This window comes from Eretmochelys imbricata, chromosome 3, assembly GCF_965152235.1.
Source record: "Eretmochelys imbricata isolate rEreImb1 chromosome 3, rEreImb1.hap1, whole genome shotgun sequence".
Taxonomy (NCBI): Eukaryota; Metazoa; Chordata; order Testudines; family Cheloniidae; genus Eretmochelys; species Eretmochelys imbricata.
In genome coordinates, this window is record NC_135574.1 from 206197263 (window position 1) to 206223651 (window position 26389).

General features: G+C 39.2%; 1 protein-coding gene across 2 annotated transcripts in view; it reads right to left on the reverse strand.

Annotated features, from left to right (window-relative positions):
- RALGAPA2 (Ral GTPase activating protein catalytic subunit alpha 2) overlaps positions 1-26389 on the reverse strand; it is a 304928-nt gene that overhangs the window by 22292 nt on the left and 256247 nt on the right. For both annotated transcript variants that reach the window (XM_077814154.1, XM_077814153.1), the window contains exon 38: positions 10430-10551. In XM_077814154.1, the coding sequence (XP_077670280.1) occupies positions 10430-10551 (122 nt within the window). The remainder of the gene's footprint in view (positions 1-10429; positions 10552-26389) is intronic.

Below are 26389 nucleotides of genomic sequence, written 5' to 3' on the forward strand. Positions count from 1 at the left end.
AGAGTGAAGACAAGTAGCAGATGAGAGTTTTACTGTGTGAATACACAGGAAAGACTGTATCTTAAAGATCTTATACAGAAAGAATTGGCATGAATTAGCTATAGCCTAGATATGAATTCCTAGAGTTTTAGTGCTGGCCCTGGTGTGCACAAAACAACAGGTAATTAACCTATAAGCCATGGCAGGTCTATGAAAGTCTTTGGTTTCAGGATATTACTGTCATGTCTACTCTTCAAACAAACAGCCACAAAGAAACTCCCTAGTAACTCTGCTTAGCACTTCCATATCCTCTATTTCTAAACCTGCATGGACACTGGTTACTGCAGTTATAATCACAATGTAACTGGAAACCTTTAGCCTACGTGTTCAATTCAGTATATTTTGAAGAAACCATCAATTTAACAGACAATTGTGGCTACATTCACTCAGAAATAAACATGTTTTAAACACATTATGATCAGAAATGAAGATCTACAGTAACAAGCTCCAGGAGTGTGGGAAAGGAAAACACTAGAATTCCATTTGCACAATGTGTTAAGAATGTCGTGTCTGGTGTAATCTATTAAAGGATTTGATAATCTTTGTTTATACATAACCACTTATTTCAATCTTTATGTGGATCTCTCTCATTTGTATCTTTTTGCTCAAAAATTTTTTTAAACCACATTCACTACATAATCTAACTTTTAGTTATATTTGGAGATTCTTTTTTTACAATAGTTGAATTTAAACTGAAAAGAATGTACATGAAAATGCTGCATGTGATCTACCGTTCCCCATGCCATAGCTATGACAGCTGTTATGCAGCACATTTCTTTGGGCCCGCAGAACACACAAAGCATATGGAGGATGTCAATGCAAAGGCCAGCTCAGCCCTGACTCTGCTGGAGACTGAAATACGATAGGACCCAGCCTTTATTTTTAGGTTCAGATGCAAAGCCGACTGAAGTCAATGGGACTCTTTCCAGTGACTTCAGTTGGCTTTGGATCAGGCCATTGATAAAATGTCCAGAGGAGGATGTAAAACTACTGTACAAGAAGGGTTAAGGTAATAATACCTAGCTTTTATACAGAGCGTTTCATCAGTAGATATCAAAGTGCTTCAGTCTTTAAATGCATTTACCCTCACAACGCCCCTGTGAGGTAGGGCTGTGTTACTCTCCTCAATGTACAGAAGGGGATCTGAGCGACAGAGGGGCTAAGCGACTTGCCAAGGTCACACAGGAAGTCTGTGGCGGAGCAGGAAACCAAACAGGGGTCTAGACTAGTGCCCTAACCTCTGGGCCATCTGTGGTTCAGAAAAAGACAATCACCTGATGCTAAGAGCCCCTTGAAATATTTCCAGGGATGTGAACTTATCCTAAGAGAAGCTAATCACCCATGACTCCCACTGATGGCAATGGGTGCTCAACACCCCTCAGTATCAGGCCCTTTGTTATATTAGAGAAGTTAAAATCAAAAGCAATGCTCTGCAGTAAAGAAATAATTAAAGCAGAGAGGGCTCTGATTAGCCTGACATCACTTCTGCAATTTCTCCCCAGCCATCAAAAACTCCACAAGCTTCCTAAGCTCCACAGTCAGAGGAGCTACAATCGATCTCAAGGAGGTATGTCCCTCTTGAATGAGGCCATAGAATGCTGGAGATCACCTTAAAATGTCAGCCAACCCTGCCTCCTTCTCGGGGTGGAGTTGGTGAATGGGAATGACACCATCACACGGGGGGCTAGCTCATGGCTGGCTGGCTGGCTGGCATTTGTCAGCCAGGGAAGAAATTTTAAAGGGGCCATACTGCCTGGAGTGCTCTTGCTGGCTGACAGGTCAAGCAGCTGGAGCTGTCAGCTCTAAACAAGAGAGAGGCCCATCAAGTTAATATTTCTTCCTCTACAAATTGATTGCTAGGGAGGACGCTCCCCCCACCAATCTATTGTCTCTTCCAGAGATCATGGAGGGGAGAGTTTCCCCAACCCAACCAACAATTTAAAGAAATGGGACCAGGCAGAGAGACTGATTGCTCTTTGCAGATCATAGCCACTCCACGCATAGTAGTTACAACAGTTGAGGCCGGGAGTAGCTCTGTAGCCTAAGCAGCCCTAGGGGGACAGATACAAATTGTGAGCAATGGTATGCAACGGGCAGGGAGAACTCCCGCCCTGATCCCCTAAACAACTTCCAGCCATGCACTGTTTTTTCTTCCCTTTGTAGAGCAGGACGGCCTTTCCACATGGCAGGTCAAGCCTGCTGCATAGCTATTGTATGCAACCTTCTTAAGCCTCACAATTTTGCCTGCCTAGATCCCTAAAAGAGCAGGGCCTAGATCCTCAGTTGGTGTGAATCAGCATGCCTTCAGTGGAGTTCACCAACCTACACTGATTGACACTATCTCAGGATCTGGCCATTGGCATTTACTACAGCTTTTTAGTCACTGATTTAATAGAACATTCCTGACACAACTTACACATTTTACTACTTAACTCCAGTATTTCTTTTTCCTGAAAAATATGCAAATCATCTGCCAACATACGCAATATTAAATAATTTTTAAAATGTTAAGCGTGTGATCAACCTACAAAAATCAGGAGAAAACAGTGAGTTTAGCGTGAGTGTCTTCTTCTCACATTCCATTGCACATAGCTAGTGGAGGAGTCTCAGAATTCTGAGACTCATCATACCCATTAGCAGATCACTGAATTAACGAGGGTACAGCAGCCTGAAAGAAGAAATTTCATTACTGGAAAAGGAGAAATGACTTTGGCTGTAATTTTCAGTGTTGTCCCTGTGACCATGGCAGGCATTTGTGTTTGAATGAGATTTCTTCATTACTGCCAAGCTTCTTCAGTGAAGTTACAATTTTGCTTATATCAGTTTGTTGCCAAGGAAATGGCTCTGATCTCACAAATTCACTATTTAGCATCCAGAAGATGGACCAGAATTTCTGTGCTATGTTGTCTGAACACATTGATTCTAAATTTACTATAATGAGCCACACAAAATTATGGAAAATGTGAAATGGATTTATGTTTCAGTCAGATCTAAGATTTCCCCAAGATGAAAGGGTAAATTTTGCTCCTCCCTGTAAAATGTGTTTCTATGGGGGACTCCAACAATCTGAAAACTACAGAACTTTTCCTCTTTTGTTAAATCAGTTAGCTCCACCAACCAGCTGACAGAAACTTTGGCACTTCTTCATCCTCAGCTACCAAAGCACACTCTCTGGCCTGTTGATAGCTTCCCAAGATGGAAGGACCAAAATCTCCCTCTCTGCTTAGGAGGCTCTGACAACTGGGTTGCTGGGCCTGGCCTAGCAAAACCCAAACCCAGACTGGGAGGACTTATCTAGGGAATTTTCCATAGGTTCCTTGTACTACAACACTCAGGATCACAGGCCCAAAAGCTGCATCAGTGGAAGCTTTGATGCAGATGGTAATGGCATGGATGGAATGCCAAGAGTCCATTTGACAGGTTTCCTGTACTGACACAGATTCTCTCTTGGCCTAGGAGGAGACTACATTATCAGAGGAGGGAGCTCTAATGCCTATGGAATAGGGAGACTGCTGTGTATGCTTCCTTAATACATACACAAACCCATGTAGCAATGATTGAATCTGAATGGGAATGATCTTCCTCTTTTGTGGGAGGGAGGGAGGGAGGGCAAGGAAACAGAAGAAACCCTAAATTCCCTGTAGGTAAAACTTCAAGGCCCCACCACCACCTACAGAATGCCAAACCCTTTCCCTACACAGAAAGAAAAGGAGGACTTGTGGCACCTTAGAGACTAACCAATTTATTTGAGCATAGGCTTTCCTGAGCTACAGCTCACTTCATCGGTTTCCCTACACAGAGTCATCTGAGGACAAAATGGTAAGAAAATCAATGTCCAGATCCCCATGGAGCTCAGAATTAATCTTGTGAATAGATCTGGGAAGCAGATGAAGGTTTACTTTATGGGATACCTGAAAGAGGAACTGGCATTGCAGAAGAGGGCTGCCAGCTCACCCACTCTCCACGGGAAGGAAATGGCTAACAGGAAGGTCACTTTTATTGAGCCAAAATAAGGGTCCCAACACTACACACTTGAAGGGAGAGGTATGAAGACACAATGGAACTAGCAGCAATGGAGATAGTTACTAAATTGTGGTTTCTAGTTATTGAATCCAAATTTGGAGTCAAAAGGGTCCTTTAGGCATGCAGTACCTTACATAGTGAGAGACGATGACTTTACTGAGGATGCAACTGGAGGGTCTATACAGGGCAGAGTATCCCAGAAGATGACACACCTTTTTGGTAATCTATAAAAGTTATGCTTAGCCTTACCTAAGGCTAAGCATGACATAAGGTTTCTTACAGGACTCAGCGATTAACTTTTAAATATCTACGTGAATTTGGAAAACTCTGTCTGGGCTTAGACAGTAACTTTCTCTTATCTATTATCAAGGCTTCAAGAATCTATCCTGAGGGTCTTGTGAATCTCCCTCCTATCACTGATCTATCTCCTGGCACCTAACAATTTTTAGAATGCAAAGTCATATTGAGTTCAATCAGACTTTGCAACAGACTCCGTGCTAATCATAATCTATTACGTTTCCTCTACATTTGGAGATAAAAATTGTTTTTGAAATGGAAGAATTGATAACAGGAGCGATCCAAGCACAATGCAGGCATGGGCTATATATGATTCTTCAGCTACAGCACTCCAGGCTGGACATGCAACACCCCCGAGGCAATTCTAGTTTTGCCTCTTTCCTGATCAGAAAATGTCAAACTGCCACCTGGTGTTGTGAAATGGACCTATCTCCTCCGCAGAATAGGAAGCCACCATCACCCCGGGAGGGGGGAGGGTCCCAGAGCCCAGGAACCAGCCTGAACCCAAACGTCTACACTGCAATTTTACAGCCCCACAGCCTGAGCACCGCGAGTCTGAATCACCTGACCCAGGCCAGCTGCGGGTTTTTAACGTGTTCACAATGAACAGCGAGGAGTACAAAGAAAATCAAAACTAGGAAAAGTGTCTTTTTAAATAACATGGCTGCACTGAATGTTTCTTTCCCTTTAAATAGCAAAAGGGATCAATGAAAGCTAAACACTCAGCAAAAGGTATTTTAAAAAATAGTAAATATGTCTTGGGCAGAGAAAACATTTTTATTATACATTCTAGAAATAAAAGAGATTAATTCTTTATATATTTTTTTTAAAACAAAAGCAAAACAAACAAAACAAAAAATGGAGCAACGAGGCTGCTAAGTTTCAATCTTATGTAAATGAGCATGCAAGATTTCCACAGCCTTAAAAACCTGGGAATGCTGGAAACAGCTACAGTTCCTTAACTGAAGTGTTGCTCCTGGGCAATGCTACAATACTCATTAAAGAATCCCTTTATCAACATATATTATTGGGTGCCACAGTTTTCCTATATAGTTTTCCTGTTAGTCCAGTGACAATAAATAAAGGCTGCCTAAAAGAAAAAAAAAAGTGCAATCTGAGATTCATTTGGCTTTCTTTTCATTCTGCAATAGCCATCGGCTACTAAAAAGTAAAGATTTACACTATTTATATGCTTTCTGATAATGTCAAGCATTATGCTTTATTTTCCAAATCATTAGCATGCACAAGAATGACCTCATGGTGAACAGATGCACTTGGATATGGCAGTGATTAGATCAGTCCTCTCAGCAGTCAAGTGTGCCCGTTCCAATTAACCCTTTGAAGAATCAACTGCAAGTCTACAATATTAAAAGAATGCTTGCAGATACAATTTCTGGATTCTCATGGTCAGCAGAAAGCGACCATGACGGAGTATCCAAATGTGCAGCACAAAGCTCTTTCTGAAGGAACTGTTATTTAAAGTCTGAATATTGATTCCCTTTTCTAGAACTTTCAAGTGTTTACATCTCTTAGCAGTTAAAACCACTGTCGGGCTTCTAATCTTATACTGCTACTCTGTTTCATCAATAAGGGCAATTAGACTTGGAAACATATTTTATGCACCTGTTTGTACATATGTATTGACCGTTTAGGATTGCTTTTTTGAAAGAATGCACCATCAAGTTGCACTTTCTGAAGTTTGTGTGGAGTACCAGTATTTTGTCCAATAAAGTTGTTTTTGGTTTTTTGACCAGGGGAGGCAGGACGAAGAAGAGGAAAGGATTGTAGCTAAGAACACCCTTTAAAGTAGGAAAATCTGCAGAGGGACAGGATGAGAATAATTAAATACTATAGGACTACTAAGGACTTCTTGGGTTGACTATTATACACAGCCTAATTAAAATAAGGCATGTAACCTACCAGTTTAGCAACAAAGGATCTTATTCTGATCTTTTGATCCTAAATCTGCACTTCCCATAAATGAGTTATGGGGTGTTCATTCTGCCTAGTATTCTGTATTTTCAATGTCTAAGATGCATGGAGATCTAACACTACATATAAAGAGTTAAAGGCCCTGGTCCTATAAAGAGTTACACAAAAACAATTGGACTACTCCCATGCATAAAGGTAAGCACCTACATAAACGTCTGCAGAATGGGAGCCTAAATCAGTGCACACTTTATAATCCATGTCACATGCGAGTCTGGGGGCAACATCCATTCTGTAGCATCTTGTTATTTGCTAGTAGTCTGAGGTTGTGTAACAGAACATAAAAGCATAGAAAAGGTAATTAATAATAATATACAAATTGCATATGTTAATGGCTATATTTTCACTGCACTAATTTATAGTATATCACAGGATGCTTTTTGAATCCTATGTTGCATTAACTGCTTAAAAAATCCTAGATAAAATAAAACTGTACTACTGGGATTGTGTACAGGGCAAATTGATCCCTGGGATTGTGTATCTGTATATGCAGTGATCATGGATTACGATGAGGTGATGTTGAGGATAGCATGGGTGGAAGAATGGGCCCTAATTTCACCATGAAGGCTTAAGCTGTTCAGGGTCAATTTTTTCAGTTGGTTTGCTACTTGGAAGAGGATAAAAACATAGATAGATGGGCCTGCCTTGGGCAGTTCCACTTTTCTTTGCAGGTTTCATTTCTCTGTTTTGGGATGAGCATTCCCCTTGGAGTAACCTGAGATCTTACCAACATGTGTCAAATTTCTTAAATGGAAGAATGCCACTTCCACACAAATTGCACAGCCAACCTGTGCTACATACACATGTAAATAAGGTAAAATTCTGAACTACATGAGACATGATGGATGATATAATGTGTATCTACAAATACAGCACTGGTAATACTTACTAGCTGAAATTATCACAATTTGTGTTTGCTTGCACTCAAACTTGCTCTGGGAATAGTTCACTTCAAAATAAACCCACCCCCCTTTTCTGGGCATTGATGTGAATAAATAAATGGATGTGACCTAATTAAAATGAATTTAACAGTAGCTTGCTTTTTATTTTAAAGGAATCGCATTACCGTCTCATGAAGGATCACAATATTCCATATCTGCTCATAGAGATACAAATACACAATGTCCTGATTCATAGTTTTATATATTGAGTTAGTAAATGGAAGATCTACTGCAAAGTACTAACCTAAAATGTGATGATAATGGAAATATTATATGAATACAGATGTCCCTGATCTTACAGGTGGATGTGTGTGGGCAGACCACTGTGCCCATCCTGAGCTCCACTCACTTCAATGGGGCTCTGTTGGCTCTTTTTGCAGCATCAGGGCCTATATTAGTGCTTAAGCCCTGGGACTATTCAGCATTAACAACGATTGTGGAATTACATCAGTTATATCTGGTTTCAGTATTGATTTAGAGCCTAAGAGTTCACAATCCTGAAATCTGATTATAATAGGACTCAGTAATCCTGACACTAAACAATTTAGCAACTAAGCAGTAACAGGTAAAAGTATGGATAGATTTTCTTTTAATCCTGGAATAGGGAAATTCTTGAGTCACGAAAAGAAAAGGAGGACTTGTGGCACCTTAGAGACTAACCAATTTATTTGAGCATAAGCTTTTGTGAGCTACAGCTCACTTTATCGGATGCATGCATCCGATGAAGTGAGCTGTAGCTCACGAAAGCTTATGCTCAAATAAATTGGTTAATCTCTAAGGTGCCACAAGTCCTCCTTTTCTTTTTGCGAATACAGACTAACACGGCTGCTACTCTGAAACCTGTCTTGAGTCACGGATTTACATGTCTTTGTAAAGGCTAATATGACAAGTAATTTTCATGATTTAGGGAGTTGTCTAATCTAGAAAATTCTATTTTAAAAATAATAAATAAATTATTCTCTTCTAATACACAGCTTGAAACCTTACGATATAGAATTTTCTAAAGCCCATAAATGAAATGAATTTCTCGAGTATATAGTTTGCTGTGTTGTTCTTCCAACATTCTCTAATTACAACAGATCTTTTAAATCAGGTATTAGCTGTCTTATAACACTGAGTAGACTAAGGATTTGCTCAGTCAGAACAACTTGAAACCTTGGAGGGGAATAAGGGAGACTGGCAGGGGATGCTTCTAAATTCAAGCCTGGATCTGGATTTTGTGCCTCTGACTATAGCTGGGCAAACTGAAATCCCACATCTGAACACCCCTGAACTTTGGAGACTTGAGTTTTGGTATCTGACTCATGACTGGCCCTAGTATTATAACAGGCTGAACTAAAAATATGCTTCCAAACATACCCAAACTTTGGAAGGCTGAAAACCAGGATCTGAATTTTGTGACAAGTTCTGATCAAGAAAAATTAAATCACATAAAAAATTATTCTAGTACTTAATGATTATTTAACAGTTCTTCTGAACCATTTAAATAGATCTTAACTAAGTATTTTTTTTGCATAACAGATATTATAGAATTTAGAAAATAATGTCTTTTCTAATTATGCTTAATTTGATCAGAATAAGATGACCAAATAACATATGCAAATGTGGTGGAACAGAAGTATGGAAGACTGATGAAGACAATAAAATATGCTTAAAGTATTTTAAAATTCTGCCAAGATGCCTGTATTTTTATTTGCTGATATCTAAACAGATACATGACTCAAAGTTTCTAACAAAACTGGGTATGAAATCTACACTTCTAATGAAATTGATAATTTTTTTGTCTCAGAGTTTTGGCAGGGTATATAAAAGAATTTAATTCACAGCTGTTCTACTTTTTTAATGTAGAAAACATTAATCAAAGCTTTAAGTTATAAGCTTTTCTAATGTTGTTTAGTATTCCAGTTCAACAAAGATCAATAGAGGCCATCCCTGTGTTTCTTGACGCCTCTCCAGGAAGCAGAGGCGCGATTATGTAAATAGCACTGGTTCCCCTTTACTTCTGCCAGCTTGCTTATCTCCAAAGCCTTCTGCCTGCTGCTACTGGCGACCAATACAAGTACATGCATATACCTCTTATCTCCTAACAAAGCTCTGAAAGCTCAAGGATTGGAGCCAGTAATGTTAAACAATGATGCATGGCTGATTTTATTTGTAAGTGATTTATTTCAGTAAACGTAATTTCTTCCTTCAATTTTTCAGTTTAGATGTCAGAATATAGGGAATAAAGCAGATGTGTTGAAACATTTATACAGGGTTGAAATAATTAGAAAGTGTACACCCAATGGGTGCAAAGAAGGGATTAAGGAATTCATCAGGCACTGACTGTATACTTTTCTGCAAGAGAGGAAAATTAATCCTTAGGGTACTAGAAACCTACTCTTCAGAATTAATGTTTCCTTTTAAAACCGATTTATCAAGAATTATTAAAATGACAAAGTAGCAACTGGTATCTTACTGACCTTAGAAGTTAACTTAAAATCTTGTTATGATGTTAAGAATATATTCACTGAGTTTTACATAGATTTCCATCTTTCAACAAGATTAATGAAATAATTGTTGAAATAGAGTTTAAAAATGAGATTCCTATCCAGGCACTGGTAGGAAGTTTGAAATTTGTCCATCCATATATCAAATATTAAAAGGAAAATGTTAGCATACTGTATTACTGTTATAATATTCTAACCGAATGCTATCCTTACATTTCTTTTGCATTAATCCCTGACCCTGGTATCTCAGCAGCATAATCCCCATTTAGCATTAGTAGCAACGGCTTCTACTGTGAGGAACTATTTTTCGATAAGTAAGCACTGATTCAGGCATTGCTTTTGAACAGCATATTCCCAGCTCAGCAAGAAACCCACACTCCTGAATGAACCAGAGCACATTACTGAGAGAAAGTTCATTAACCTTGCTAGATTCGGGGGTTAACAGGATAGCTGAAGAAAGGAACTGAGTGAATAGCTCTGATGCAAAACAAATTAAAATGAATGTCATCATTCCTTTTGATATTCATTAGTTGATTCAGAGGGAGAATGCTCTTCTTAAATTTGCAAGCATTTATCTACGAAAAACAGGTGTACATCTGCTGCTCAAGTGCTTCTTAGTGCTAAACAGAAGAATAACGTACAGAGACTCACCAGTTCCACTGAGAGAGTAGCTAGGAGAGGGAGAAAAGACCTGAGCTGCAAAATCCTCAAATGTCATTACTTCTTTGTGATTCTGGATTATTGCTTCAAGATACAGAGCTCTTTCCTCATAACTGCAATACTCAGGTTAAGGAAATGCACATGCAAAATTAAATGCTGTTACACAATGTCCTAGAATGCTAACAGTTCAATCCATACAAACACATTTAGAGAACTACATCACTGGTGTGAAAAATATGCCTTTCAAAATTTCTTTAAAATATTTAAGATTTCTAAACATAAGCACTGAACTGTAATAACACTGTACTTTTTGAAATTATTTATAATATCAATACTTTTTTTTACCTTCAACACAAATATTATTGAAAAAGGCATGGCTTAGTGACTGAATCCAAGAGATCTCTGAAGTTAGTGGGGATGAAAACAAAGACCCTAGAAGTATATTCCTGGGGAAAAAAAATGTTATATTTTTAAGGTGAAAAACCATAATGTCTACAGAAATGTATTTCATGTTTAGCACGCTCCTGATAGATAATATTTGCATTACAATTATTCTTTTCATCCTACCAAAAATAATTGAATTGGGAGTACAGGTTATAGGCAAAGGAAAAGAATAGATGCAACTGATCATTGTGCTACTTAAAATAAGGAAGTATACAGCATTGAATAAGATTCCTCAGCATACGAAGTTTACATTAAAGTTATACTGTAGAAGATATCATTGGATGTACTAATAAATTATACATATTAATAAAATAAGACCTTGTATTCAGTACAGTCTACATAATACAGACAACAAAGCAATCTAAACCAAGACTATTGTCTTTTAATTAAAATTCGGCAACCTGGAACATGCAGCATTCAAATGTGTAATCAAAAACCAGTCACCAATAAAACTTACAAGCGTAACAAGCTGAAGCAACTTTCCAGCTGTCTTAATAGGACCCCTGCTTGCGGCAGCTTTCCACAGTGGAGAAAGCAAATCTTTTCCTTTTGTGTGCAGCTTCTGTTTTCTCAGAAGGTGAATCATGCATTTCCAATAACAGGATAACGTCTGAAACAAATCTACAATGGACTGAAGAACCTCACATATGACTTTATGAATTAACACTTGAAGAAGCCAGTATGACATCTCATTCCCCATTTCCTCATTTAAAAAAAAAAAGTTTTCAGATCTTCATTGCGTTTTTGTCATGTGGAAAAGCATTCTAATTCTACGACATCGCATTAAGTAGGAGAAAGTGCCAATTCATAATTACCAAATTATGAGAAGATGAAATAACACCAGTGACTCAATATAATGTAGGTGATTGGATTTTTTTTAATTGAAAAGCCTACATTACTCATTAGAATTATTCCAAGGTGCAAGTTTGTAGTTTCCGCTACATTAATATGATACTTTAAAAATGACTGAACATTCTTTTCAATTCAGAGTAAAATAATGCAGCATTAGATTTCTAGTGCTCCATCTCAGAGGGGATAATCAATGTGTTTATGTCTTAATCATATGCAAGTTAATGTAGTCACTGGGGTTAAAAGACATTTTAGGAAGATTTTCATGCTAATGGAGACAGATACACATATGATAAATCCTTCTATAAACTTCCTTTGGGAAACCGAAGAAAGAAAATGAATACTAAGCATTTCAGAGATTGCACCTGCTGACAATTTTATTTACTTATTTTCTTTTAAAGCCCAGCAGAACACATTCCTGATAGCACAAGTATTAGGCTGAGTGTATTTGGGGCTGCTTCACTATTATAGGCTGAACTCCTGATGACTCTTGTTAATGAATAGGCTGCCAAACTTCCTAAGAGAGGAGGCACACGCCTAGACGCTATTCTAAAGGGACTGACTGATGCCATTCACATCTCATTATGAACATGCTTATTCTGCACAGCACTTGGCTGTTGCCAAGGCTCTGTATTCCATACTGCCACAGCAAGCCGCTGGTCCTATTAACAGCAGGATGTTAGGCCTGAGTGGCCGTCTGGCGAACAGGCACTCTGACACTAAGCTGGCACGTGCTGGCGCAGCAGGAGCAGACCAAGGCGTGACAAATTACTGAAAGAGCCAAGCTAAACTTATGGCTGACAACCACCTGAGCCTTAGGACCTCTATGGGCCTGCCATCAACTCTCAATTCATTGCTCACCCTTTTAGTCTGCAGTATGCTTGTGGGCCAAGTTTAAACAAGGCAGATACACTATAAAGGCTTTTCATGCTATGCCTAATAATATCCTGCTGTTTAATGAAAGGCCTTGCACATCTAACACATAAGCATACAATGCAATAAACCACTGCTAACAAAACAGAAGTTCCTATGTATTTTCCTAAATATTGCATGGAAAGATAGCAAGATGGGGCCCTTGCTATGTTAATTCATAAAAAAATGAATTCTTATTTAGGATGCTGAAGATGTCCCTAATATAGAAAAAGGCAGAGGAAATATGTCCATTATCTTACAATAACATTAACAAAATAATACATATATGCAGGCTAAGCAAACATTCAGAAATCTACAAAGATTTAACATGCTTGAACGGCCTAAAAGAATATTTCAGTTCAAAAAACCAAAACCAAACAATTTGCACTTGAATTTCTTGCGTGTGAAAGATTAAAAACACTACCTGTAGCTCAATGCATGCACAGCGTGGGCAGGTTTTGTGCAAATTTCCCCACACGACTGTTCTCATGCATTTTATTCTTGAATTTAACATATTTTTTATTCCAGTTTAAGACTCCCAAGAGGGCCAAGTTGCAGTGATTTTTGTGTTGTAGGCAGAAATCCACTAGGGACTAGACAGTGATCAAACTCATTTTCACTTGTAGCCTAAGCCAGGAAATATTAAATGATTAAATGAAAATGAACTAAATTCACTGTTACCTATTTTAAATGTGCAAAAATATTTGTAAAGGCAGTCTAAGAACAAAAAACGGTTTTATCAAGGACACGTAAAAATGATAGCTTAGATGGGAGGTAAAAACCCTAATTATTTTCAGGGAGACTATAGAAGGATTATTAATTATAGTATATAGTATAGTACAGTAATAAATAGAGCCCTTTGACAGTAATATATTTTTTAAATAAAGGTAATCCTAACAAATATATAAATGGGCCATTTTCAGAGAAATTTTCTCCAAAGCTAAATATCTAAGCACGTAGGCTAGGATTTTTAAAAGGTGCCTAATGGAATCAGGTGTCCAAATCCCATTGAATTTAAACAACAAACAGCATGACTTCATCCTGAATGCCTGTTAATCACTCAGGCCAGGTCTACACAAGGAGAGCTTTGCCGGAAGAGCTATATTGGTATATACTACGCTGGCAAAGTGCTCCAACCGTGGACACAGTTTGTACTGGCAAAACTACACAGGTTGGCTATATTTTTTCTGGCATAGCTTATTTCAGCCCTCCCAGAAAAATAAGTTATGCCGGCAAAAGCACAGTTTTGCCACTCTGAGTCGACACTAGGGGTTTTTGCTGGCACAGCGTTGTCAGTCAGGGATCACACCTCCTCATATATCTCACTGGTAATGCTATGCCAGCAAAAGTTTGTAGAGTAGACCTGTCCTTAAAAAGACCTATAATTGTCCAAATGAGTATTTACCAAAGGAAAAAAGGAGAACGGAAGGATCATTTCAAGAACTTTTGTACTGCTACAGGTACTCTGGTGATTTACTACTGTTTAATTTATCAGCTGGAGTAATCTGTCATAGCTCCCTTGTCATAACCACACGCTTATCAGGATTGTTTCTGTTGGTAAAGGGAACAATGTCAGGTGGAGCTGGAGAGAAGGGGAAAGTAGCTACAAGGCGTGCTCCCCTCTCCACCTGAAAGTCCCTCTGCAGATATGTTTGGGTTATGTGGGACTAGAAAGGGTGGAGACATGGAACAATCATTCAGAAAGCCAGCACAGAAAAAAATCAACAGGTCTACTTCACTAGTAATGAAAGATCAGTTCAGAATGGGATACAACATGATGAGAAAAAAAGAATACTCTGCGAATAATAGGAGTGATGAAAAGCAGACAACAGCTAGATGGCTATATACTGCAGCAACCTGAGGCCTGAAGATAGAAGGTATTCCAAAACATGATACAAGTGGCAAATAAAGGAATCTAGGGAGAGACTTGAGTATCACAATGAAAAATGTGTTCACTTAACTCCACAGATTGGAAGGTTTACTATCTACTGTTAACACCTGCCTGCAGGAATGGGGAATATTATTAAAGCTTTCAGACTATTTCCTTTAGAAAATAGTTGATATCAACAGCAGTTCATATTTATATATAGTGTGTTTCATCCCAAATGATTTTGGAGTGCCTTATCAACTCATACACACACATTTTTATACATATACTTTATCTATATAAACACATACATTCTATTTACACACACACACACACACACACACACACACACACACACAGAGTACACTCTTTGGGGGTAGGGACTGTATTTTTTGTTCTGTGTGTACAGCACCTGGCACAATGGTTCCTGGTCCATGACTAAGGTTATTAAGGCAGCACAATAATACAAATAATAAATAATCTCTCTCTCTCTCTCACACACATACACGAAATGAGCATTAACTCCATACCTCAGCTCTAGATTGAACTGCTGCAACAGACAGAAACAGACTCCCTGATAGACATTTCTAAACTTGGACATTTAAAAACCAGGCCTGAACTTTCCAAAAGTCCTGAACGTTTGGTTTTAGTACTTGGATTAGGCTAGTTGTAGAGAACTTGGATGCAGACCCCTCTCCAATATTTTATTTATATTATATATATACACACATACATAGGTATATGTGTATGTTTCTATTTTACAGTTATTTTGGTGTACCGCTCTTGCATACATATTATATATATAATGTGTATGCAAGAGCGGCACACAAAAATAACTGTAAAATAGAAACATATACAGTAGACAGAGCCATTATTTACCTTATGGTAAGTGTAGTTTTTCGAGATGTCTGCACATGTGGATCCTACTCATGGTGTATGGGCACCCCAGCACAATAGCTTGGAATAGTTTCACTGACAGTGTCCTGTAGGGGTCATGCTTGCACTCTTCATTCTCTTGTGCTCCCCTACCGAAGGCAAAAAAGCATGACATCCCCAAAATATATAAGACTCTGAGTTGTGGGGAAGGAGGGCAGGTTGTGGGATCCACATGTGCACAGTTACTCTAAGACAGTAACCACTCTTTCTTCTTTGTGTATGACACATGGAGGAAAGTTTATGTAAGACTTTTAAAAAAGGCTCCAGAGGTGATCCTGGCAATTACAGGACAGTGAGCCTAACTTCAGTACCAGGCAAATTGGTTGAAAAAATAGTACGGAATAGAACTATCAGACACATAGATGAATATGTTGGGGAAGAATCAACATGGCTTTGAGACAGGGAAATCACACCTCACCAATCCACTGGAATTCTTGAGGGTGTCAACAAAAATGTAGACAAGGGTGATCCAGTTGATATAGGGTACTTGGCCTTTCAGAAAGCCTTTGATAAGGTCCCTCACCAAAAGCTCTTAAGCAAAGTAAGCACTCATGGGATAAGAGGGAAAGTCTTCTCATGGATCTGTAACTAGTTAAAAGACAGGAAATAAAGGATAGAAATAAATGGTCAGTTTTACCAATGGAAAGAGGTAAATAGTGGGATCCCCCAGCGATCTGTACTGGGACCTATGCTGTTCAACATATTCATAAATGATGGGGAAAAGTGGGGGGTCAACAATGAGGTGACAAAGTTTGCAGATGATACAAAATTACTCAAGATAGTTAAGTCCAAAGCTGACTGTGAAGTGTTACAATGGGATCTCAAAAAAACTGGGTGTCTGGGCAACAAAATAGTAAATGAAATTCAATGATAAGTGCAAAGTGAAAAAAAGCACACTGGAAAACACAATCTTAAGTGAACATAAAAAATGATGGAATCTATGTTAGCTGTTACCACTCAAGAAAGAGATCTTGATGTCATGGTGGATAGGTCTCTGAAAACATCTGCTCAATGTGCACCAGTAGTCAAAAATGTCAACAGAATGTTAGGAACTGGCTAGGTTATAAAACAGAAAATATCTTAATGCCACTATATAAATCCATGGTAGTCCCACACCTTGAATACTGCATGCAGTTCCAGTCATCCCCTCTCAGAAAAGATGTGTGGGAACTGAAAGAGGTATAGAAAAGGGCAAGAAAAATGATTAGGGGTATGGAACAGCTTCCATATGAGCAGAGATTAAAAAGACAGATTGTTCATTTTAGAAAAGAGACAACAAAGGGGAGGGGGGGGATAAGATAGAGGTCTATACAATCATAAATGGTGTGGAGAAAGTGAATAGGGAAATATTATTTACCCCTTCGCATAACACAAGAACCAGGAATCACCCAATGAAATTAATAGGCAACAGGTTTTAAACAAACATAAGGGAGTACTTCTTCACGCACCACAGAGTCAACCTGTGGAACTCGTTGCCAAGGGATATCATGAAGGCCAAAGGTATAACTGGGTTCAAAAAGTATTAGATAAGTTCATGGAGGATAGGCCCACCAATGGCAATTAGCCAAGATGATCAGAGATGCACCCATTCTTTCAGTATCCCTAATCCTCTGATTGCCAGAAGCTGGGACTGGACAACAGGTGATGTATCACTTGATAAATTGTCCTGTTCTGTTTATTCCCTCTGAAGCATCTGGCACTGCTCACTATCAGAAGACAGGATACTGGGCTAGATGGACCTTTGGTCTGACTCATTTATCAATGATAAAAGGTGAACTGGACAGCTTGGTAAGGTTTCAAAGGGGGGTTCCATTAGAGGAGAAAGCACTAGATTTAAATCCCATGTTTGAGTATTCTTTCTTACACGAGGAAAAACTCAAATCAAGCCTCCCAGAAGTCTGCTCACTGATTGATGAGAGAAAACAGAACCTCCTTTTACAGGCAGATGAAATGCTGATATCACGGCCAAATAAACCTTAGTTAAAGCAACAGATAGACTCGAGTACTTTAAATATAATAAATAATCCAAGATTATTGAAATAAACCACTAAGAAGAAATGTGACCCTTTGATACTGTCCATAATAAGAAATACTTTTATTTTGCAGAATGCATAATTCCTTTAGAAAATTTCCTGCTCTAAAGTAAGATATTCTGTTCTTCTGAAGAACATTCTGTGTCTAATGTAGACATACAGAATCCATCCAAGCTGTGAGATGTAGCAATGCTGGATTTGGGTGAAGAACTAAGTGGATGAGAAAGCTTCATCATATAAAGAACCATCATGTGGAGGACCAGATGAATCCTTCTGGTGTATCGATACCTTCTCATCACTGTAAATTCTGTTGTTCTTATCTCAAAATTATAGTAGATCTGGTGCATAAACTTCGGTAGGATGTACTGCACTGCTATCTTCCTGTCGTTCAAACCACTGCAAAGCGATTTCCAATGCACTAAAGTTATTGGATGTGAAGAGATGTTGACTTGTTCTTCCTCAACAGCACTTTTGTTGTATGATTTCCCCCTTCCCCCGGTCAGGAAAAACGATTCGTATAACTGGTCATTTGTAAGACTGGCATTCAGAAAATGGAGATTCTACTGTAATTAGAAATGAAACTGCTGTGGGAACTGAGGTAGGCAGAACATAGTTGCCCAAAGCAGAAGCTGAACATTCTGCTCTCACAAACTCCCATTGGCTCTGCATTCCTTACATTTGGAGATCATCATACTTTTAAGTCTCATCTTAGAAATAAAGGGATTCTAGACAGCAGTTCAGGGTAACATTTAAATACTTTCACCAACATATGGAGCGTGAACACCATCACACATGCATATAGCTGACATGCCATTATTTTTAGGAAAACAGAGTTAAACTCTATGAAGGTCTGTGCATAGGGAGAGGAGGGACTGACTGACCACAATATAATTATTTGTACTGGGGTAGTGCGCAGGAGCCCCAGTGACGGACGAGGACCTTATTGTGCTGGACTCAGTCCAAACACAAAACAAAAGACTGTTCTCCAACCAGCCCTGTGGGCTTTGCCAAGCAAGCTAATGCTAACTATTAGTATTAACCTATTAGGGTTCCCATCACTGGTATGAATTCCACCCTGAGAGGGGACTTCCGAGTATGTGGCAAGTGGACAAGCTGAGAGGTAATGTGGAGGCAGAGGGCTCCCCTCACGTAGATGGCCGTGCTCTCTAGGGGATAAGCCAATTTGTTTAACTCACTCTTATTCATTCAGTGAGCAGGCAAGCTTTGCCAACTGCAAGAAATTAGGAGGACATTTCAACAGTCCAAACTTGGAGTTTCCAGCTTCCGACATAGGAATAACCCACACAGTTGATTATCTGGCCAACAATTATTGTAGACAAGACCAGGGAAACTCTCGTTCGTGATGACAGATTTCCTTCTGTCGGTTTTTCAGTTTACAGGATACAGAAAGAGTACGAGAGCTTACTGAGCTTTTATTTGTTTTGTTGATTGCTCCTTCAAGACTCCAGTGCCAAAGAACAACTGACTGGTAATATCTACCACCCATCCACATTAACAATTATATCTTTTGGGCATTAAATTTACTTTCTCAGTTAAGTGTAGGAGTGTCCACAACATGCCTCTTGATGTGCAGCTTTAGAATTAGTCGTGGTAAAAATAAAAGAGGCAAGTTCTTATATTACTGGAAATAGCAACAGCAGGACAAACATGGTTTGTTAAAGTTTTGCCATCCAATTTCCATCCTAGGCACTGTGATCCTGTTCTCAATAAAATCAATGGCAAAACTCCCATTGACTCTAGTAGTGCAGAATCAAGCCACATATGCTAAAGGAAGCTGACCCTTTGTTCCTGAATACTCTGAAGTGTTCAGCCTCAGTTCCCATGTAAAATCACCAGAAGGGGAATCACCACACTCATATCTAAAATATGCACTAGATAAAAATGCGGTTAACAGCCAGTTAAGTCCCACCCAAGAGCTGGAATATGGATGTGTATTTTAGTTGTCCTTTTCATTGAATATTGTGAAGCTAAAACATCCTTATTAAATAAAGAAATTGCACAATAAAAATAAAATACGAGCAAATATGGTACCTTATTAAAAAAATGGGGACTGGAACACTTCGGAATTGCAGGTCCGAAATATGAATGTAGCTTTACATTTTATTCAACAACCACCTTACACTGTCTTGCAAATGGCAGAAATGGTTCTCTGAAGAGCTATTAACCATAACACCAAATTAATGTAGGAAAACTAATATGGATATAAATGTTAGGGGGTTACCAAAAGGGAACAATGTAGGGACTATAAAAAAATATTTCAACATAAAGTGTTAGTACACAACCCTTATATACCTAATCAGCCTACTGCTCTAAGCACTGTAAAAACATATCATGTCATACTTTAAAATACAATGTCTGATGGTCGATTTATGTCTGAAACTCAATACGCTTGATAGGCTTGCTATCAGTTATGGTCCAGTTACTGCCACTACTGCATAAATTTAACTGAAAACTTTTGGGGGAATTCTGCTTGCATACACCCTTCACAGAACAGGTGCAATTAAACCACATTTGTTAACAGTTACACATTTTTAAAATTATATTTTGGGTAAATAAAGCAATGCTTTCCATATTATAAAAATATCAGATGCTAGACCTTGTAAAATGAACAAGAGTTTCTCACTGATTGAATTTCACCCCATATTCTTAAACATCCTATCAGCCCTGCACAACTCCCTGAGTCAATGGCTTTATGTGAGGGACTAGGTGGGAGCTGAGGATGAAACGCACTGCTTCAACCCACAGCCAGGCCACAAGAATGTAATGCAGCCCCTCTGTGGCAGCTACTCCAGCCTTTGGGATGTAATAGTTGCTGCTGTCCACAGTGGAATTGGACTGGCTTAGAACAAATACTGTTGCTCCTCCCTAGTCTTTCCCTTATTCAGAGCAAGCACAGAGTCCTCCTCTGCAGAAATTGGGAGGTGCAGCCACCTTGACTGCACACCCCCGCCCCCCACACACGGACTTACGTTGGACAGAGGGCCTTGTGCTGCCACTCCATACTATGTTTCTCCTGCCCATGAGGAGCACATGCTTTAGAAAAACTAGACAAAGCAGCAAACTTAGAAGGAGGTTTTCAAAGGCACAAAGGGCAGTCAGGTGTCCAGCACACATGGGCTTTCAATGGGAGTTAGGAAACTTTGTGCCTTTGGAAATCTCCCCTTTAATATTTTCAGCAGCTAACACCTGAACCATTTGTCTGTTGTACCTGTAGATAATGCTGTGAACAGTGAGAACTCTGCTGTACCTTTTCAACTGTAAATTCCTATATATCTATACAACCCCTAAATACAATGGGACCCCATGCCCAACTGGGGTCTCCAGACACTATCATAATATAAATAATAAAAGTAATTATATATGGGAATGTGTTGAACTGTTCAGCAGTAGTCTGTAAAATGTAACCTGAAGGGATACTGCATGTTTCTCAATGATGATTAATTACACTGGCTTTAAAATGAAAATAAGACAATTTTATATTAGAAGTCTAACACCTTGGAAAAGGAATAATGTAATAACAAAAACATATCGTGGCTGCCCTTAGGTGAAAAACTAAGGGGTCTGCGCTTATGTGCTGAAATGCTCTGTGCCATCTGCTCCTGGCTCTGGTTCAATCTGTGGTAGCCCAAGATGTGCTAAGGACTACCAGTTTAGTAGGGGATGCTTCTGCCCTTCTCTAGGATGTCAAGAATATGTGATAAATTAGTCGTCTCAAGTGCTTCGGGGGGAAATGTTTCATTTGTTATGAAAAAGGGAGTAAAGCGTTATAATTTGTTTACTACTATTCCTTCCTTGAAGGAGACCTCCTGGGAGCAGATGCATGATATCATCTAGATGATTCATTTCATGATAGCATTGAAAGAGCAATGGGTTACTTTCCTGGTACCATCCAACAGTTCTGCATTTTCATTGCATTGACGCATATCCACCACCTTTAGGTGTGGTTTTTGTTCTCGTTCTTTTAATTGCCTTTGTAATAGGCCACTTTTATTTGTACTGCTATCTGTTCTGCAGAAAACCATCACAAATGCAATTTATCTTCATTATAAGTTACTTCTCTTATTACAGATCATTCTTAATATAAAACTCCCACATACTTTGGAAACGATTTTCCACTGCAGCATTTAGAAGGATTGAAAAAAGAAAAAAATCTGTCAAAAAAAATTGTGGTCAAATCAACAAATCTAAGGAATAAAAAGACTGAGATCTCATGAGACTCATTAAATTTACCTTAACAAGAAAACTATATGTTAGATAGACTGTATTTTTCATTTTAAAAATATTATGTAGGAAACAGTAGAAAGAAATCCAAACTATTAATACTTATGATTTTATATTCAGACCTCTAATACAAAGTTGTCAAGCTGTGTGACAGACAAGAATAAAATACTGTAATTCTGAGAAAAAGATACTAATTCCTTACTTTTAACTTCTCTGTATAATTCTCCATACAAAAAGTATTTGTCAATTTGACAAATAAAAAGCTTATTCAAATAACTTGTACTATTAAAAATCAGAAAGAATAATATGGAACAATCCTAGCTAACAACCCGTACCTACAAATACACTCCCATATAAACTGGCACACCAAAATATTGTCATTGCTCCAAGGACTTCAATGGGCTCTGACAATTTACACCAAATGCGCTTCTGTCCCACTGATTTCCCCCTGCTATTCAAAAGCAGAGCTCATAACCCAATACATCTCTTCTCCAGGCCTGAGCTTTGCTGAATAGAGATTGCTAATTGTCAAAGGCACTAGGTGATGAAACAGAATGGAAGCAGCTGGAAAAAGGCAACAATATCTTACTCAATTAAAGACAAGAAAACTTTTTGAAACTAAGGGCTGGAAGTGCTGTAGGTGGGGAATGGGCGAGTGCCTGGTTTGCTCACAGGGACAAAGTCCTTGGTCAGATTCTTCCCAGTCTCATCAGATGGTCAAAAACTGTATGTGATCAAGGCACCAGTAATGTTACCTACCCCTCACTTCAAGAAATGGAGTCCACCACAAAACAGTTGAACCCCCATCAATTTAAGTGATCTGGACGACGTTACAGAAAAAGTAATATATCCCCAGTCTTCCAACCACTATGCAGTTGAGAGATCGCTCCCACCCACCTGAGAGCTGTGTGGTGGTAGCTATTTGGACCCTTTCTGTCAGGGCCATCAACCTGGTTGTCAGCGGTCTAAGAATGGCAGTCTTATGAGAAGAAAGGAAAACTTTAAAGAAATCCCATGCTAATGCATCAGAAAGAAAAATACATAATTGTAGCTGTGCACAAGACAGATAGACAAATCATAATAATACCTGTGCTACATAAAGATAATGCATTAAGAAAACAAGCCAAAAGCTGCACAACAAAATGGAACTTTTACACCTGAGCTATAAAGAGGGAATTTGTTCACACAAGGCATTGCAAATGGCAGACTCAGTCCTCTACAAGCTCCATATTCCACTTAGTACTATGGTCCCTCTGCACCCCACTGGTGAGCTTTTAATCACCATAGTTAAGAAGCCAAATCTGCCTAAGGAATAAAGTTAGCCCCTATTATAGGCATATTATGTGCTTTTCTAAAGATTTCAGTATTTATCAGTGTACAAAGCTAGTATATTAAAAAGCAAGCTTGACAAAACACAAGTGCTGCGGCTTGTTGGCAATGCATTTAGTTGCAGTGTAGGAGACTTAAGTTCACAGAGTCTGATGCAAAATTTCAACAGAAGTCAGTGGAAACTGTGGGCGCTGACCTCCACAGTCTCCTGTGCCTTAGTGACTGCCAGTGCATTTTTGTCCTGGGTTTCCCCTCCTGGCTTCTGTGTGCCTTTATAATTCTGTTACGTAGACCCAAAAAACCCTATTTTGCCTCTAAATTTGACAAATCTGAATAAAACACAAACATTTACACTGATAACTAAAGAAGAGTTCTATAATGGAATGCAAAGCAGAATCCTAAAATTAAAAGATGTTCAATGCCTCTCACTTGTAAATTCATTTTTAAACCATAAACACTCCTACTAAGCTAATGAAATAACTATGTACCATGCACAGCAGTCCTACAAATGTCTTTAATACTAGCTAAGTTCTCAGAACATCAAAGCGTTCAAATGCTAAGGCATAGATATGTACTTTCAAAAGAGCTCTCTACTCCGGGGTGAAATCCTGGCCCCACTGAAATCAACAGGAGTTCTGTCATTGACTTAAGTGGTGCCATGATTTCACCCCATGTATATTTCAGAATATGGATACCCTCTGGTTTAATATTTTATGTCTAGTCATATGATGTTGAGAGACTAAAGCCACCATTTCTCATTCTGACAGATAAATGTCATAGTAACAGCAAAAAGGACTAGGAACTCTAGAATTAAAATAAAGAAGTCCAGACCAATTCATTCATGCCTAGGGGACTTTCCATATTTCAGCCTCACATGGTTATAAGATACTTGATACCTACTTTGAGAACAATAATTCAGACAACTAAGCTTGCTGTTATGCATAAGAAACTGTTGTTACATTCCACTAAAGGACATACTTTCTTCACTATATTTTGATATCTATCAACATAAATAATCTTAAAAATTTAATGAGTTGTCCTGTTTGCTTTAAAAAAAATGAGTTCATCACCTGTTTGAGAAAGTATGACTTTTCCGTTGCAGAAAATAAAGGATTCAAAATAAAGAACTTGTGAACAAACAATCAAAAGTGTCAAACATAATCAAGACACTCATGCATCTTGAATGGAGGATGGCCCAGCATTTCCCAATTATTCAATCCTGAAACCATCTCACTTCAGCCACTTGTAAGGTATAAATGATCAATTTAAACCAACCTTAATGGGAGATTTCAGAGTAACAGCCGTGTTAGTCTGTATTCGCAAAAAGAAAAGGAGTACTTGTGGCACCTTAGAGACTAACCAATTTATTTGAGCATGAGCTTTCGTGAGCTACAGCTCACTTCATCGGATGAATACTGTGGAAACTGAGGAAGACATTATATACACAGAGACCATGAAACAATACCTCCTCCCACCCCACTGTCCTGCTGGTAATAGCTTATCTAAAGTGATCAACAGGTTAGGCCATTTCCAGCACAAATCCAGGTTTTCTCACCCTCCACCCCCCCACACAAATTCACTCTCCTGCTGGTGATAGCCCATCCAAAGTGACAACTCTTTACACAATGTGCATGATAATCAAGTTAGGCCATTTCCTGCACAAATCCAGGTTCTCTCACTCCCTCACCCCCCTCCAAAAACCCACCCCCATACACACACAGACTCACTCTCCTGCTGGTAATAGCTCATCCAAACTGACCACTCTCCAAGTTTAAATCCAAGTTAAACCAGAACATCTGGGGGGGGGGGGGTAGGAAAAAACAAGAGGAAATAGGCTACCTTGCATAATGACTTAGCCACTCCCAGTCTCTATTTAAGCATAAATTAATAGTATCCAGTTTGCAAATGAATTCCAATTCAGCAGTTTCTCGCTGGAGTCTGGATTTGAAGGTTTTTTGTTTTAAGATAGCGACCTTCATGTCTGTGATTGCGTGACCAGAGAGATTGAAGTGTTCTCCGACTGGTTTATGAATGTTATAATTCTTGACATCTGATTTGTGTCCATTTATTCTTTTACGTAGAGACTGTCCAGTTTGACCAATGTACATGGCAGAGGGGCATTGCTGGCACATGATGGCATATATCACATTGGTGGATGTGCAGGTGAACGAGCCTCTGATAGTGTGGCTGATGTTATTAGGCCCTGTGATGGTGTCCCCTGAATAGATATGTGGGCACAATTGGCAACGGGCTTTGTTGCAAGGATAAGTTCCTGGGTTAGTGGTTCTGTTGTGTGGTATGTGGTTGTTGGTGAGTATTTGCTTCAGGTTGCGGGGCTGTCTGTAGGCAAGGACTGGCCTGTCTCCCAAGATTTGTGAGAGTGTTGGGTCATCCTTTAGGATAGGTTGTAGATCCTTAATAATGCGTTGGAGAGGTTTTAGTTGGGGGCTGAAGGTGACGGCTAGTGGCGTTCTGTTCTTTTCTTTGTTAGGCCTGTCCTGTAGTAGGTAACTTCTGGGAACTCTTCTGGCTCTATCAATCTGTTTCTTTACTTCTGCAGGTGGGTATTGTAGTTGTAACAAAGCTTGACAGAGATCTTGTAGGTGTTTGTCTCTGTCTGAGGGGTTGGAGCAAATGCGGTTGTATTGCAGAGCTTGGCTGTAGACGATGGATCGTGTGGTGTGGTCAGGGTGAAAGCTGGAGGCATGCAGGTAGGAATAGCGGTCGGTAGGTTTCCGGTATAGGGTGGTGTTTATGTGACCATTGTTTATTAGCACTGTAGTGTCCAGGAAGTGGATCTCTTGTGTGGACTGGACCAGGCTGAGGTTGGTGGTGGGATGGAAATTGTTGAAATCATGGTGGAATTCCTCAAGGGCTTCTTTTCCATGGGTCCAGATGATGAAGATGTCATCAATATAGCACAAGTAGAGTAGGGGCTTTAGGGGACGAGAGCTGAGGAAGCGTTGTTCTAAATCAGCCATAAAAATGTTGGCATACTGTGGGGCCATGCGGGTACCCATAGCAGTGCCGCTGATCTGAAGGTATACATTGTCCCCAAATGTGAAATAGTTATGGGTAAGGACAAAGTCACAAAGTTCAGCCACCAGGTTAGCCGTGACATTATCGGGGATAGTGTTCCTGACGGCTTGTAGTCCATCTTTGTGTGGAATGTTGGTGTAGAGGGCTTCTACATCCATAGTGGCCAGGATGGTATTATCAGGAAGATCACCGATGGATTGAAGTTTCCTCAGGAAGTCAGTGGTGTCTCAAAGGTAGCTGGGAGTGCTGGTAGCGTAGGGCCTGAGGAGGGAGTCTACATAGCCAGACAATCCTGCTGTC